Raw genomic sequence first — 13,600 nt, forward strand, 5'->3', positions numbered from 1 at the left:
AGAAAGCCTGTGAAAAATAAAATGTTCACCATTTTAAAATTCCCTGATTGTTTTTTTGTTTTTTTTTTCTGTAAGAAAGCCCAACATTTGTGGAAGAGTGACAATCTCCCCAAAACTTTTTGCCTGACACTCTTCAAAATGCTACCACACAGCTCCCAGACTCACTTCAGTCTCCTAGAGGGGAAGATATGAGTTAAAATTTGACAAAAACAAGAACTGATTAAATGAAAAAAAAAAAAATTATCAAAGCGTTATGGCTTTAACCAGCTGTGAGGCAGCAAGGCAAAGGAACAAAGAGGCAAGAAAGGAGGGGAAGGAGATGACACGATCTGCAAACAAACACGGGGTGAAGCTGTGAAATGCTAATGGCAAAGCTGCTCCATCCCCACTGGGGACATGTTTCGGAGGACCCCTGTGCTCTGTGAAGCGCGTTCGCTGCTCCCCCTTCTCCCCGTGTTTCATTCTGCTCTGCCTTGCACCAGATGTGCTGTTTGGTTGCAAACCCGCAGGGGTACGAACTGGTTGTTGGCTGTGGGGGATCCCTTTGTAGTGCATTGTATAAATGACAAGAGCAGGCTGATGCGTGGGCTGACCCACGGCTCCCAGTCCCGCTGGCCCACACGTAGCTCTGAGAGAACCGTGAGCTCCAGGGGGGTAATAGGTGCTTTGTGTTCCGGACCAGCATCTCGATCTGCAAATTTCACGTGGCTACGTCTCTCCTGCACGCTGTTTGTGGACTAAATCTGTTCTCCACGAGGAGGGGAACAGAAGTCCAGCAGGAACCCGGGATGTTTGCTCCCTGTCTTTGCCTATGCCAGTAGAAGCCCCCGCACAGCACAGGCTGTAACGTGCTCAGAGCGGTAAATCCAGCCTACGAGTGCACTGCACTGCCGGGCAGAGCCGGCCGAGCGCTGCGTTCCCGAGTGCGGTGGGACAACAGCCGGCACAGGCAAGGTCCCGAGGAGGGTCGTTAACTCTGAAGCGGAGTGATGACAGCAGGCGCTGTGGTGCAATGGAGCAGAGGGAGCCACCGGCCCGGGACGAGCCGGAGCGGGGGGGTGTTCGGGCCCTCCCGGGGCGGTGCCTGCCGGGCCGAGGGGCGGGGTGAAGGGGCGGGAGCGCCGTGGAGGGGCGGCCGCCGAGGGGGGGCGACCGCTGCCGCGCATTCGGGCTGGGCTCCGCTCGGCTCCGCGGAGCGTGGCGCTGCCATGTTCGCCCGTGGCTCCCGCAAGCGGCTCTCCGGCCGGTCGGTGAGTGTTGGGGGGGGGTTCCCTTCACCCCTGGCCCGGTGCGCACCCCCGCTCCGCTCCAACCTGTGGCTCCATCCCGCCGCCCGCTCCGGCGGCGCCGCCGGTGCGGTGTGTGTGTGTCCCCGCCGCCACCCCCAAGCGTCCCTTCCTCCGGGGGCGTCCCCCCTCCAGCCCCGCCGTACTCCTTCCCTTTCTTCCCAGCCGTGCGGATACCCACTTTCCCTACAAGTCCGCCCCTTTTCCCGGGCATGCCCCTGAGGCATCCCCCGGCTCACAGCTGGGGGGCCGGGACTGACCTCTGCGGTTTGTTGCAGCTGACGGCGTCGGGGGAGCCGGAGAGGGGCCAGCCCTGCAACACCTGCGGGGACCAGTGTCCCGGCTTCGCCCTGCACAAGTGGAGGTAAGGCCCGGCGAGACCCCTGTCCCACTGCCCCGTCCCCTGCCCTGTCCTCCCGAAGGCAGCAGGACCCGGAGAGATTTCCCTCCGGATCTCCCTTTGCAAGGTTTTGTGGCTCCCTCCCAGCTCTGTGTGCATCTGGGATGCAATTGTGGCTTTTTGGGGAATACTTGTGTTAGTCTTAAACGTGTTGCCCACCCTAGCTGGTGGTTCTAGAGACACGGGTGAGTTGGGTAGACTCACTGAACAGCATGTAGCTGAGCCTGTGCCTAGTGCTGGTGTGGGGTGCAGCAGGATCTAGACCTGGGACTGGGGTAACTGGTTTGCTAATTACCACCTCGCAGCCGATCTGCTCCCTGCCGCGGTCAGGGGCTCATCCTGTTGCCCCTGGTCCTGCTGGGGGCTGAAGCCACCCTCACCTGGTGGGGACAGTCTGGGGTGGGAAGGAGGGATCAGAGCAGAAGGGAATCTGCTGTGTGAAACTCTCATCTGCCTCCGTGACCCCGCAATGGGGTTTTTCCTCTCTCAATGATGCCAAGCAGAGATTTAGCTATTAAAATGGATGAGGTGTGTGTAAGAATGAACAAGTATTTTTGGCCATTTCTGTGGTGTCTCTTTACAAAACAGTGCTGGTGCCTACGGGGCACAGCAAGCCCTGGCCTCTTGCTGCATCAGCCCCTTCTCCTCCCCCAGTGTGTGCTATCTAGAAATGAGTTCCTGCTCATGGGCGATATGGGACTTGGCAATATTAAATCTGGGCTGTGGGCTCCAGGAACTGGTGTACAGACTTAGTAGGCCAGGGAGCTCTTGGTGACCTTTTAACTTTGTTTTATAGTTATACCCTTTTTTTCCAGCACCTGCCGCACTCAGCGCTCCTCCCGGCTTCTGCCCTACTTCTCAGAGTGGCATCTCAGCAGATTAAGCACAGGTTCAGAGTGAGGAGAGGGACTGATTTATTCATGTTGAATTGTACCTTAAGCTTCAACCTTAGTCCTTCCAGGTGGCATTTGATCCAGGGTGCAGTGGGATGGGATCTGTGGGCTGAGGTCTGCCCCAAGGGATGTGTGGCAGCAGGTGGGGCTCACTGTGGGGCTTGCCGTGGTCCTTTAGTCTGGCCCTCCGCAGGTGCTGGTGACACATCCAAGTGCACTGTGGCCCTCCTCAGACCTTCAGAAGGTGAAGGTGTCTCCTTCTCCCAGGCAGCAGGAGCTGCGGTCTCCTGACACCCTCCCAATAATCTGAATCTGCCACGTGTGCATTACTAGATTTATAAGGTCACCCTGAATTGTCTTCTTTTCAGGGCTTATAAAGGCTTTCCTGAGCTGTCCCAGGTTTTCTTGCAGCTGAAGTTTGGGGTAGCAGGTGTTGTCACAGAGGCACTTCATCATGCTTAAAACTGCAAGTTTCAGCTGTAGGATGTGAAGAAAAAGGGTTGTCACCAAAGATATTTCTCCTCTGCTCCAAGGACTTATGAGGTGCTGTAGTTTGAGTTTTGTTATGTCAGAGGGTGCAACTATTCAACGGCTTTTGAAAAATTAAGCGAATTTCGATAGCATCCCTTTGAAGGCCAAATGGCCCATCAGAAGAGGCACCCAGCTATCTGGGGAGTGTCAGATGAGAGGTGGTGTCATGGATCTGTTCAGTTGTGCCCTCTGCACCAGCACCTTGTGCCAGATCCTGCAAAGCCCTGTGAGCCAGAGGAGGGGAGCATGAGGGTCCAGCCTGCCGGGACCACCCGTAGCTGTCTCCTGGCTGCCCTTTTCTGAGAGACCCTGTACACAGGCAAGGAGTTTTTCTAAAACCATGTGGATTGTTCCAGCAGCCTTTTCTTGGGAAGGAAGGGGTTACCTCCCGTGGGGCAGGAGAAGGATGAGGGCTAAGTGGGTAAGGGTGGGGGTCATCCCCCAGAGGCATTGCAGCTTGTGTGCTCAGAGTGTGCATCCTTACACCAACTTAGTTTGCATGGGGGACTGGACAAGCTGAGAGCCCTCCCGCATATGCATTCACATTTAATTGCCTTGATAGAAGAGTAATTAGGCAATTAAAACAAAGGCAACCTATTTGCCAGAACACAATAGAGAGCAAGCACATTCATTTTTTACTAGTGAGTGGTCTGTTAATGCCAGGAACATGTAAGCAGGCAAATTTTAATGGTAGTTTCATAGGTTGAGAATGTGCTCCAGAGCCCGTGCCCTCTGCATAGCCAGTGCCTGCTGGGTATGCTCAGAGGTACCTTGATGTGCAGAGTGAGATTGGACAAAAAACAAGGGTTTTCGAGGAAATCTGCAAGTTAAGGATACAAACCCAGATCAATGAACCACTAGAGATTTGTGAGCCTTCTTATAATCCTTTAATAGCAGAGTTTTCTGATAAATGTAAATGGGACTCTTTTGCTTCAAATATGGGAACTGGTGATATGCTGTAGGGAGAAGGAATTCATAAGCTTGCAGGCACTGAAACCATTGGTGATGCAGGCATTGTCGTATATGTAATTATGCAGGACTGTGTATTTTCTGGTTACCTGTGATTTTAGACGTGATCTGTGCAGCTATTCCATCAAGCAGGCAAATTGCTTTGTTAGATGCCAAAGATTTCTGTACGTTCCCTTAAAAGCCACTTTTCTCAGATGGGGAGTTGGCTTTGAGTGTTGGTTGAATTTGTCATTCCTGGAAGCACATGCATACTTCCTGAGCCAGGGAAGCCACTCAAAAATAAATTACATACTGCGAAACTGTTTTCAGAATAAAACCAGCCTGTGTACTGTAGGTGATGTGCAAAAAGAAGATGAAAGAGGATTGATAAGTAATTAGAAAATGTCTCTGGTTTTAGAGTTTGTCTTTGAATCTTCTTAACTTTGCTCTGAAATTGTAATCTCAAATTCAAGGTAGTGGGTGCATTATCTTGTAAAAATGTTGGCTTATTTAATACTACTTGGGGGGGGAAGCAAGGAACTGAAAATTCGCTGTGTTACAGATACAGTTAAACTGGACCCCACCACCTCCGTCTTACCCCTTGAAGCTCTTTGACCTCCTGTGTGCCACAGACTTTTGCCTCTTCCTGTAAGGCAGAAATTCAATTTTCAATTTTAAATCATTTAGCCCTGCAGAGGAGGAAATAAGTGGTTTGTCTGGAAAGACTGAAGATTGAGTTCCATCATCTTTGGGCATGAAGTCTGTGAGGACGTGGCTATCAGCTTATAACTGGTGTAACCCCCAGTTTCCCATGGCCTGAACAGCAAAATGACTCCTTCCTCTAATCACATCGCTTTATTTTATGGTAGGACGTCAGTAAAGTACGTAAGGACTGAAAAGTTCACCTGTGTGGGCTGCGGTCTGAAGAATGGAAATTGGTTGTACATAACCAAGTCCTCATTAATACAGGTCGATACTTGAAAGCTGGCTTTGTGTGGAAAAAGTGAAATCAAATTCAATAAAAATCTCCCAACTCCTTAGGAGCCCAGTTGCTGTTTTCTAATCAGATCTGCATGACATTAAACTGTGTGCAATTCAGCTTGTTAACAAGCTTTGGCATTAAATAAAGCTGTCACTGGAGTTTGGTGGATGAATAGCCATTAGGAGTGTCTTTTGCATAATGTCTTGGAGAGAAAAGCCTGCGAGGGAGGTGGTCTGGGAGGAGGGAAGGGAAGGGAATTTATAACCTAGTCCTGGTGCAATTAGTGTGAATATGCAAACCTTAAAGGTGACAAATGGTTGGCAGCTCTGGGAAGGCAGCGAGTGGCTTTTGCTGCTGTTAAGCCTACTGTGAAGAACTAATTTCGTATTTTCTCTGGCGAAGTCAAATTGAAGCCTTAGTACTGTATTTAAAATAGCGGATCCTTCGTGTTGGGAGATTGGCATGTGTTTAGCACACAGAAGTATGGTTTGTTTTTTCCTTGAGAAAGTCTTGCAAAAACCGATACTCTTGCAGTTCAACAGACCTTTCTGTTCCCTGCTCCCTACTTTCTCCTCCAAAAACACTAGCTAAACTGTAAATGCAGGACACCTAAATCTTAAGATGGTGTTTGAGCTCTGGTTTGAGGAGGGGGGATGTACTGCCTGGTTTGCAAAGCCTGCAGAGGCATTGGCGTGTGGCTGATTTCAGAGGGAAGGCATTCAGAAGCTGTGGCAGATAAGATAATTTTTAAAATAGTGTCTGAAAACCATTGGAGAAGTCTTTGTTGCCATAGTTATTCTTGTGGCTTGCAGAAGCATTTAAATAACAGTAATAAACATGACATAAAGACTGGCTTACTGGGGTTGTAGTTTCAGTGTGAGATAACATTTTACATCTTTTCTTGGGGTCTCTTTTTTTCTTGCATGTGCTGTGTAACCTTTGCCCCTCAAAATCATGTTTTGGTACAGAGTAGATCTGATTCTCTTCATGTATTGCTGTCACACAACACAGTCTTAATATTGGTGGCATGTGTTTGTACAGAATGTAGTGCCTGGCCCTTATCGTCCAAGGTAAATATACATCATGGTTAACTTAATATTCAGTAATATTCCATATTAACAAGTGAAGTTTTGGTGCATACAATTGTTTTGATCATTTATTTGTTTCCATAACTCTGATCTCATCTTGCCTCGTCAGATGTGGAAGCATCTGCAAGGACAGACTTTTCAGCTTCTCAGGAGAGACCATCCGGAGATCCCAGATGATACCAGGATCAGCCCACAGGGTTGTGGTTGACCACTCGATCAGAAAAACCTATAGAAAAAGCTCAGCTGATGGACAAGGAAAAAGATGTGTGTCATGAGCTGGTGACCTGGTAAATGAGGAGGTTGACCAGAAGCCAAGAGATTTTGTGGTTGCCGGGTGATGGTGGATAGGTCGCTTTTCAACTCCTACCTCTGCCTTGTTGTCTGTAGGCAGGGAGTTGCTAGTGACAGTGGATGTTTATTTTCTTTGCGTGTTTGTCCAGCGCCTGGTGCTCTGGACATTATCTGCTCAAGTGTGGTGAGCAATGCAAAATTCTCCGTATGTTTGCAGCCTCAGTTGGTGTTCGCCTGGCGCTGGCCCAGCCTGCAAGGAGGGACATCCAGCAGACACGGATGCGCATCCTGGGGCACCTTAGGGTCTCTGCCCAGTGCCTCATCCAGAGAGCAGAAAAATAATATTTGTAACACAGCACGTGAACGAATAACATCAAATTCTGAAGCATTTGTTTCTACTTTCCAAAAAAAAAAAAAAAAGTACAGATTATTGCTTCCATATGTTTTCAGCATTTTTTATAGGTTATGTATCTTGCACACACACTCCCAGCTTTTCCCTTTCATGAATAACATGCCTTGTGCCTCTCCTTTGGGATTCAGATATTCCACACTTCCTTGCATGTTTATTTGAAAGGCTTTGGAGATGTGAGAATAGCAATACCATATCTAGAATGGGCTTCTGCTCACAGTGCTGCTGTGGCGACCTGTGCCGGACCTGGTGGGTTTTACTACATTATTCATTTTGCAACGGGGAACCTACTGAAATAGGCAAAACTTGGCTGGTGCGGTCCGTCCCGTTGTGGTCCATCCCGCTGCTCTGGAGGTGAGTCCCTGAGGGACTGCAGAGGGGCCAAGTGGACTGTGGTCCCCAGGGGACCTGTGCCTGTCCCCAGGGGTGGATGGGAATTACTTGTCTCTGAAAATGCTGTTGGAGGGGATGCAAAAAAAGAAAAGTAGGTTTTGTCTGCTTATTGTAAAGCCTTTCACAAAAGGGCTGGCATGGTTAGCTTGTTTTTCATGCTGGTTGCCGTTTTTGTTTGTGTTATTTTTGTGTGGTTTGTATGTTTGTTTCATCAGCAATTCAGAAAGTAAAAGTCATTCCCTGCCAGGTTACTCATTGTCAAAGTCAGTGTCCTTCAACCTCTGCGTCCCAGGTGGTTTGGGATGGGTGGCCGCTGTGTGCACTGAAGCTCAGCTCTGGTGCATGCACTTTGCTTGGCATAAATGACTTCAGGTGTCCTATTTACTCATATCTGCAAGATTAGGCACTTGTGTGAGTGTTTGAAAAATCAGGGTCTACGTTTTTCTTTGAGTTTTCAAGCCCTGTGGCAGGAAGAAAAGAGCAGGGTAACTAGTGATGGTTTGCGGTGCTACCACCATTCCAACAGCATCTCTGCTGAGAGGCAGCCGAGCCATCAGGGTGGGAGTTTGGGTGGCTTGTAGTGTAGGGACCAGCTTCGTCCTACCCTGGGACAATCTTGTCTTTTCATAAATATCAAGCACAGAATTGCGTTTAAGGAACTCCCAACCAGTTTTTTGGCCTGTCCCTTCCTCATCTTCATGCCCTGCTGCTGAAACAGCACTTAAAACAGACGAGACTGATAAGGTATCCTGTTTGTGTTGGCTGGGAGACACGATATCCACTTTAACAGAGCTTTGCAATGTTGGAGGCAGTGTTGTCCCTGGCAAAAAGCCCAAAATAAATTCTTTAATTTTTTGTATGTGATATACAAAAGAGCAGGTGAGGTATGTACTTGTATCCGGGCAAGCCCAGGGAGCCTGTTTGAAGTCCTTTACAAGCCACTCAGGATTGTATTGCAAGAACTCAAAGGAGTTTGAGACACTTCGTGATTAAATTTCAGCCGAACACAGAGCCCTAGTCTGCAGCTGCTGTAACTGGAGTTGCTCTGCTGCCGGGCTCTGCCCAGCTCCCTTGCAGCTGAGCTGCTGGCAAAAGCCAAAAAAGCAGAATTTCTCCTAGAGAAAGGGCAGTGTGGGTACATTTTTTGTCTGTTTCAAAGCAATCTTCTGTAATTGTACTTTTATGAATGGGGTGAAAAACCACTAAAAAGCTGTTGTGGGTTTGGAGCTAGTTTGGGGGGTTTATTCTGTTTCTAGAGTGATTGTGAATGACAGCAATGATGGAGGGGTCACAATGGGCAAACCCTGAATTCTGACTTTACCTGATATTTTACTTCTAGACTAAACAAACATTTTTAAAAGTTGGTGAGGCTTTTTTCACACTGTATTTTTTGGAAGGATTTCTACAGCTGCTTCTTGGTATACTAAGAGTGAAATATTACCTGCCTGGTGTGAGTGAGTGGGGTTTGCCATCCCGAAGGCAGAACGGTGGCCAGCAAGTGCTTCAGCTGTGGGGCTGTGCTGCTGGACACCATGCAAAGCACAGCTACCCCACCAAGCTTTTCGGGATGGAATTGGCCAAGACAGACCCACAGACCTCAGAAGTGGGATGGATTCTCAGTGGGGACCTCCTTCAAGTAAAAAGCTGTTGGTGCTGGGGGTTGTGGTAACGGACTGAGGTGCCTTGTAGGGTGTGATTTAGTGGGACGTGGTGAACTGATGTAACAGGTCAGGGCTGATGGATACAGAAGGTCCTGTGCACCCCGTGCATCCCTCTCAAGCCCAGGGTAATGAGTTTAATTGGATATTGAAATCTCTGCTGAGCTGGTGCAAGGAGACAGAGGAGGTGTGGATGAAGGGTTGCATTGGTCTCACGGCACACAAAGCCAGGCTGTCATCCCCACCCTCAGCATCTCCATCTTATTGGGTTTTGCTGCCCTGCCACAGCTTCAGCCCTCTTGGTGCTCGTTGCTGGCCCCACAAGAGACCTTTGTGCAGAGTCCATTTTTCCTGCAGGATGCATCCCACTGATCCCACCAAGCCCTGCATCCCACAGAGCCCTGGTGGTGCCACCCACGGCTGCCATCACCTGCCCGGGCGTACAGCACGTGTTCGGCGGGGAGGCAAAACTCCTACTCCTTTAATAGAGGGTTTGCAACAGGCCTTTGTCGCAAGCACAGGGCAGCATGAAAGAAAAAGCTCCCATCCACCAGTTTGGAAAGAAAAGCACATGGAGTGCATAAATGCTGGTACCCGAGATCCTCAGCTGGAGGGGGACGGGGTGTAGCTATTTGGCCGACGCCTGCCGAGTGCTGCCCTCCTCTTTGTTGCTCTCCCCTGTCGCGATCTGTTCAGTGCTTTCAAGAGTTTTTCTTGGGTTTTGTTCCCTTTCTGTTTGTCTTTAAAAAGTCGATCTGCAGTCTTTTATTTTTTTTTTTTTTTTCAAAGACATTCTTCCCCTGCCCCGCCTAGTAATCCATCCTTGTTACACCAGTGAGTCACTCTTCAAATAATCAATTGCATTTTCATTGTCTGGCTTGTAAGTCTATCACCGAGCTTAAGGATGGCTGATAGTATCAGCTGAGACCTTTGGCAGATGGTTTTGCAATTCACGATGCTCATTTGGAAATTTGCTCTTTTTCTCTGATGAATAATCTCCCAGCCATGGTGAGGGAAAGACGGGCTGGGGACTCTTCTCTGCGCACACAGCATCTCTGTGGTCACTATGTAATGTTGGAGGAATTTGTAACATTAGCAGAATTGTCTGGTGCGACGAAGACTAATTTTCTGGGTAAGCCTTGTGAGTATGGCTGTAAAGAGCCTTTTTCTTGTGGGCTGTTCTGTTCTTGCAGGCTCCATGCAAGCATCAGTGCAGCCCCGAGGCGGCCGATGGCCAGAGCCTTTCTCAGGTTCACCGATACTAAGGCTGAGAGATGTCTATAAAATTCAGGGTGCTCCTTTCTGCTGCTGGAGAGGCCATTTTTTCTTCTGTGTGCTGCTTTTTGCTCTCCACAGGGCCCTGATGTCAGAGCTTAACACTTAGAGAGCTAAGTATTACAATTATTATTCTTAACGCAGAGGGAGGCACTTTGTGCTCAGCCATCACAGCAAATATTTCATCCCCTATCAATTGCCCTCGTGCAGATGCTACTGCCATGGTGATAAAAGACATAATGGCTGCTCTTGCTGATAAGGAGAGTATATAAATACTATTATTGAAATCCCTATGCAGAGGCTGTGGATGGATGGAGGAGAGTCCTTCTCCCTGCAAGGGGTTTCTCTTGCTCTGGAGACTGTTGGGGAGAGAAGGAGCGCTCGTCCCAGCGCTTCCCGTCGGCTGCAGCTCCTGGCAGCTGAAATGGGAGCTGCTTGGCCACAGCTGTGAGTTATTAGTAAAAGATGTCTTCCCCCCCTGCTCCTTTCCCCTGTCCCGCTTTCTTCCCTCCTCCTCTTCTCCTTGAAACCGAGCCATGGGCCCTGGGGGAGCCGGGAGGAAGGCCCTGAGCGGCTCAGGCTTGAGATGCTCCAGGTCACTTGGAGGCGGCCAGTGCTCAATGTGGTTGCTCCTCAGTAGCAGGATACAGGTCTAAGGACCCAACCCAACCTTGCGGGAAGTGTACTGCAGCTGAGGAGCCAGATATCATTTAGATCAAGCCAACAAAAAAAATATTTCCATGGCAGCAGTAACCATAGGAAACCTCCCCAGCGTGTCTTGGGTGGTTCCTGTTTCCTTGCCTTCAGCTGTTTGCTTTGCAAGCGGAGCAGTGGTTGCAAGCGCTCCGTGTCCGTGGTGCCACCAGCAGTGGCTGGTGAGCCTGGCTGTCCCCTCCACCGGCTGTCCTCAGGGGCCTGGCAGCCACACTCCAGGGTGCATCGCTGCTCCTGGTTTTCTCTTTCACTCTAGTTGGTTAAAAGATGCTTTCAGAGGCTTCTTTAGACACTGTTAAGTCTCAAAGCCACCTTTTTACCTCCTGTCAGCTCACAAATGAGTGTTTGATCCTTAAATACCCAAGGCATGAAAGTGAATTGGCTCCCAGGGTCCAATTCTTCCCTTTCTATAGCGTCTTAGAAGGATGCTTTTATGTTCCCTCTGGCTCAGCTAGTGATGCTTGGCCTTCAACCAAGTTGGGGAATCTAGGACAAGAATCCCTGAGAACAGCAAGATGAAAAGTTATAAAAAATACCAACATTTTGTTGGGAAAAAATTCTGGTAAAAGATTTCGTTTAAAAAGATAAGCTGGAATATTTTTGTTCAGCTTCACATGGACACATTTACAGGAGGATGTAAGAGGAGGGTTGTTTTCCTGGGTACTGCCTCCTCTAGGAAATCCAAGCCATGAAGTGAATACAAATGCTGGAGGTTTTGCAGTGAGTCACTGGAAGGGATGGGGAACCAGTTGTGCCGGTGTGGCTGTCTCAGTCGGTAGCCAACTCATCATCGGATGGGGCGGCTGCATGGGAGCACCCAGGGGCCTGGGCATCACTGCAGGCAGCACCCACGGGTGCTCCGACCCCCTCCCATGGCAATACAGTGGTTTGCACACATAGCTTTGTGGAGCAGATGGACCCTACTTGTGGAGCCGAGGTGTTGCACAGAGACAGGTTAAAAAAAGATGTCTCCTTCTGCAGGAGCATGAAGCAGAAGGGAAAAACTACCTCATGATGCCAGTAACTGGGATTTTGATGTTTGCATATCACGTGGCACTGCTCTGTCCTCCCTGAGCTGTCGGGTGCTCATCATGGCAGGGTTTGGTCCATGGGTGAAGACCTGGTTGGTCTTTGACCTGTCTGCCTTGGGTAGAGGTGGATGGACCCCTTTGCAGAGATGCTGCTGGGCTCATCTTGTAACCTACCCTGACACCTGGCAGTTGATTCAATCCCTGTTTTTGCAAACCCCACAACTCTACAGAAGTCGGGCTTTTGTTTAATACTATACAGCATTTGAAGAAGTGGCATTGGGGCAGGGACAAGGCTGACTACCTTTCTATTCTTGCCTGCCAAACAAATGGGAATGTTCATCACAGAGCTGCGACTGTGCCATATTAAATCTGCATTCAGTGCCATAAAGGCCACGTGCTGGAAATGCAGCCCCTTTAAATGTCAGATTTGAGGAGAGCTGGGACGTGAGAAGACAATAAAAGTTAATATTCTTAAGTCGGGTTTGTGCAGTGTAGCTCAGATTTTTAATATTGAAGGCATAATTTATTACAAGATATAGCAGTTTCAAATACATGTATTTGAATATGTTTTAATATTATTTTCTTTCCAGTAGCTGCCTTACAAAAGAAAAATGATTTTGTGTTACCATGTGACAGTTTCAGCTTGTACTTCTAATATCTGCGATCTGCTGAAGTGTGAAGGCTATCTGATAAATGCCTGAATCATAAAGCTATATTGTTTGTTCTAATTTCCCTTTGCTGTTTTCAAACATATAAATAAAACATTTTCACACCATACCCTGTGCAGTTCAAGCCCAAACTATTTACTTTCTGCTGATGCAACCTGTAAGAGGCATTGAATCTTTCAGCTTGACAGGGGGGATCTGGTGGCATTTGTATTGCGTGTTGTGCTCAAAATGATCAAACGTAATTTTAATAAATATTTTGTCTGAAGTAAAGTTATAAAAAAATTACTAAATCTTCTTTTCAAACAAAGGAGCATTTGTCTCCTTGTACAGCAGAGGGCACTCACCATCACCAAGATGGGAGGCTGCTCCTTGGAGCTGCCTGAAGGGAAATAAAAAATCACTGTGCTTAAATTATATTTTGCAGAAATGAAATACTCTGTGTGTGTGTTTGCTTATATACGTGTATGAGTGTGTATATAAAAAGATACAGGGTGGCATATATATATAAAAATAATCCCAGCACATAATATAAAACTCAAATATTCGCAGTGGTTGCTGAAGTTGGATGAAGCGCATGTTGTGTTGATTAATGCTCAGCCTGGTGTTACGCTGAGCTTCGGTGGGGACTGAAGCATGCCGAGAGGGGAAAACGAAGAGGCCCCAACTCGTGAAGGGTTGCAATCTTCATTTTCCTTGCAAAGATGTGAAGTCTGGAGCCATCTTATGATGCTGGGGACTATGCCAAGTTAAGGAAGGGTCTTGAAAGGTGGCTAATATCAGGATATGCAAAATGATGAGTCCTTCCTTCTAGAAAAGAGGCAGCACATCTGGCAGCCGGGGGGTTTTGTGCTGCAGTTTGCAGTGCTGTGGTCTCACTCTGCAGGTATGAAGATGTGTGCTTTGTTGCCCAGGGTCAGTCATGGAAACTGGGACCTCACCTTGTGTGTTAAGGTTTTTCCAACAGAAATTGATGACTTTTTTTTTTTTCTTGCCTGTAGCTAATTGCACAGAAATTACCAAAACATGTTTTTCG

General features: G+C 48.3%; 1 protein-coding gene across 1 annotated transcript in view; it reads left to right on the forward strand.

The window, feature by feature from the left end:
* Positions 1 to 1,104: 1,104 nt before the first annotated feature.
* Positions 1,105 to 13,600, forward strand: part of PRICKLE2 (prickle planar cell polarity protein 2) — a 104,409-nt gene continuing 91,913 nt past the window's right edge. Inside the window, exons 1-2 of the mRNA XM_065075529.1 lie at positions 1,105 to 1,250; positions 1,565 to 1,650. Coding sequence (XP_064931601.1) covers positions 1,209 to 1,250; positions 1,565 to 1,650 — 128 coding nt within the window. The 5' untranslated portion in view covers positions 1,105 to 1,208. The remainder of the gene's footprint in view (positions 1,251 to 1,564; positions 1,651 to 13,600) is intronic.

This window comes from Columba livia, chromosome 10 (assembly GCF_036013475.1).
Source record: "Columba livia isolate bColLiv1 breed racing homer chromosome 10, bColLiv1.pat.W.v2, whole genome shotgun sequence".
Taxonomy (NCBI): Eukaryota; Metazoa; Chordata; class Aves; order Columbiformes; family Columbidae; genus Columba; species Columba livia.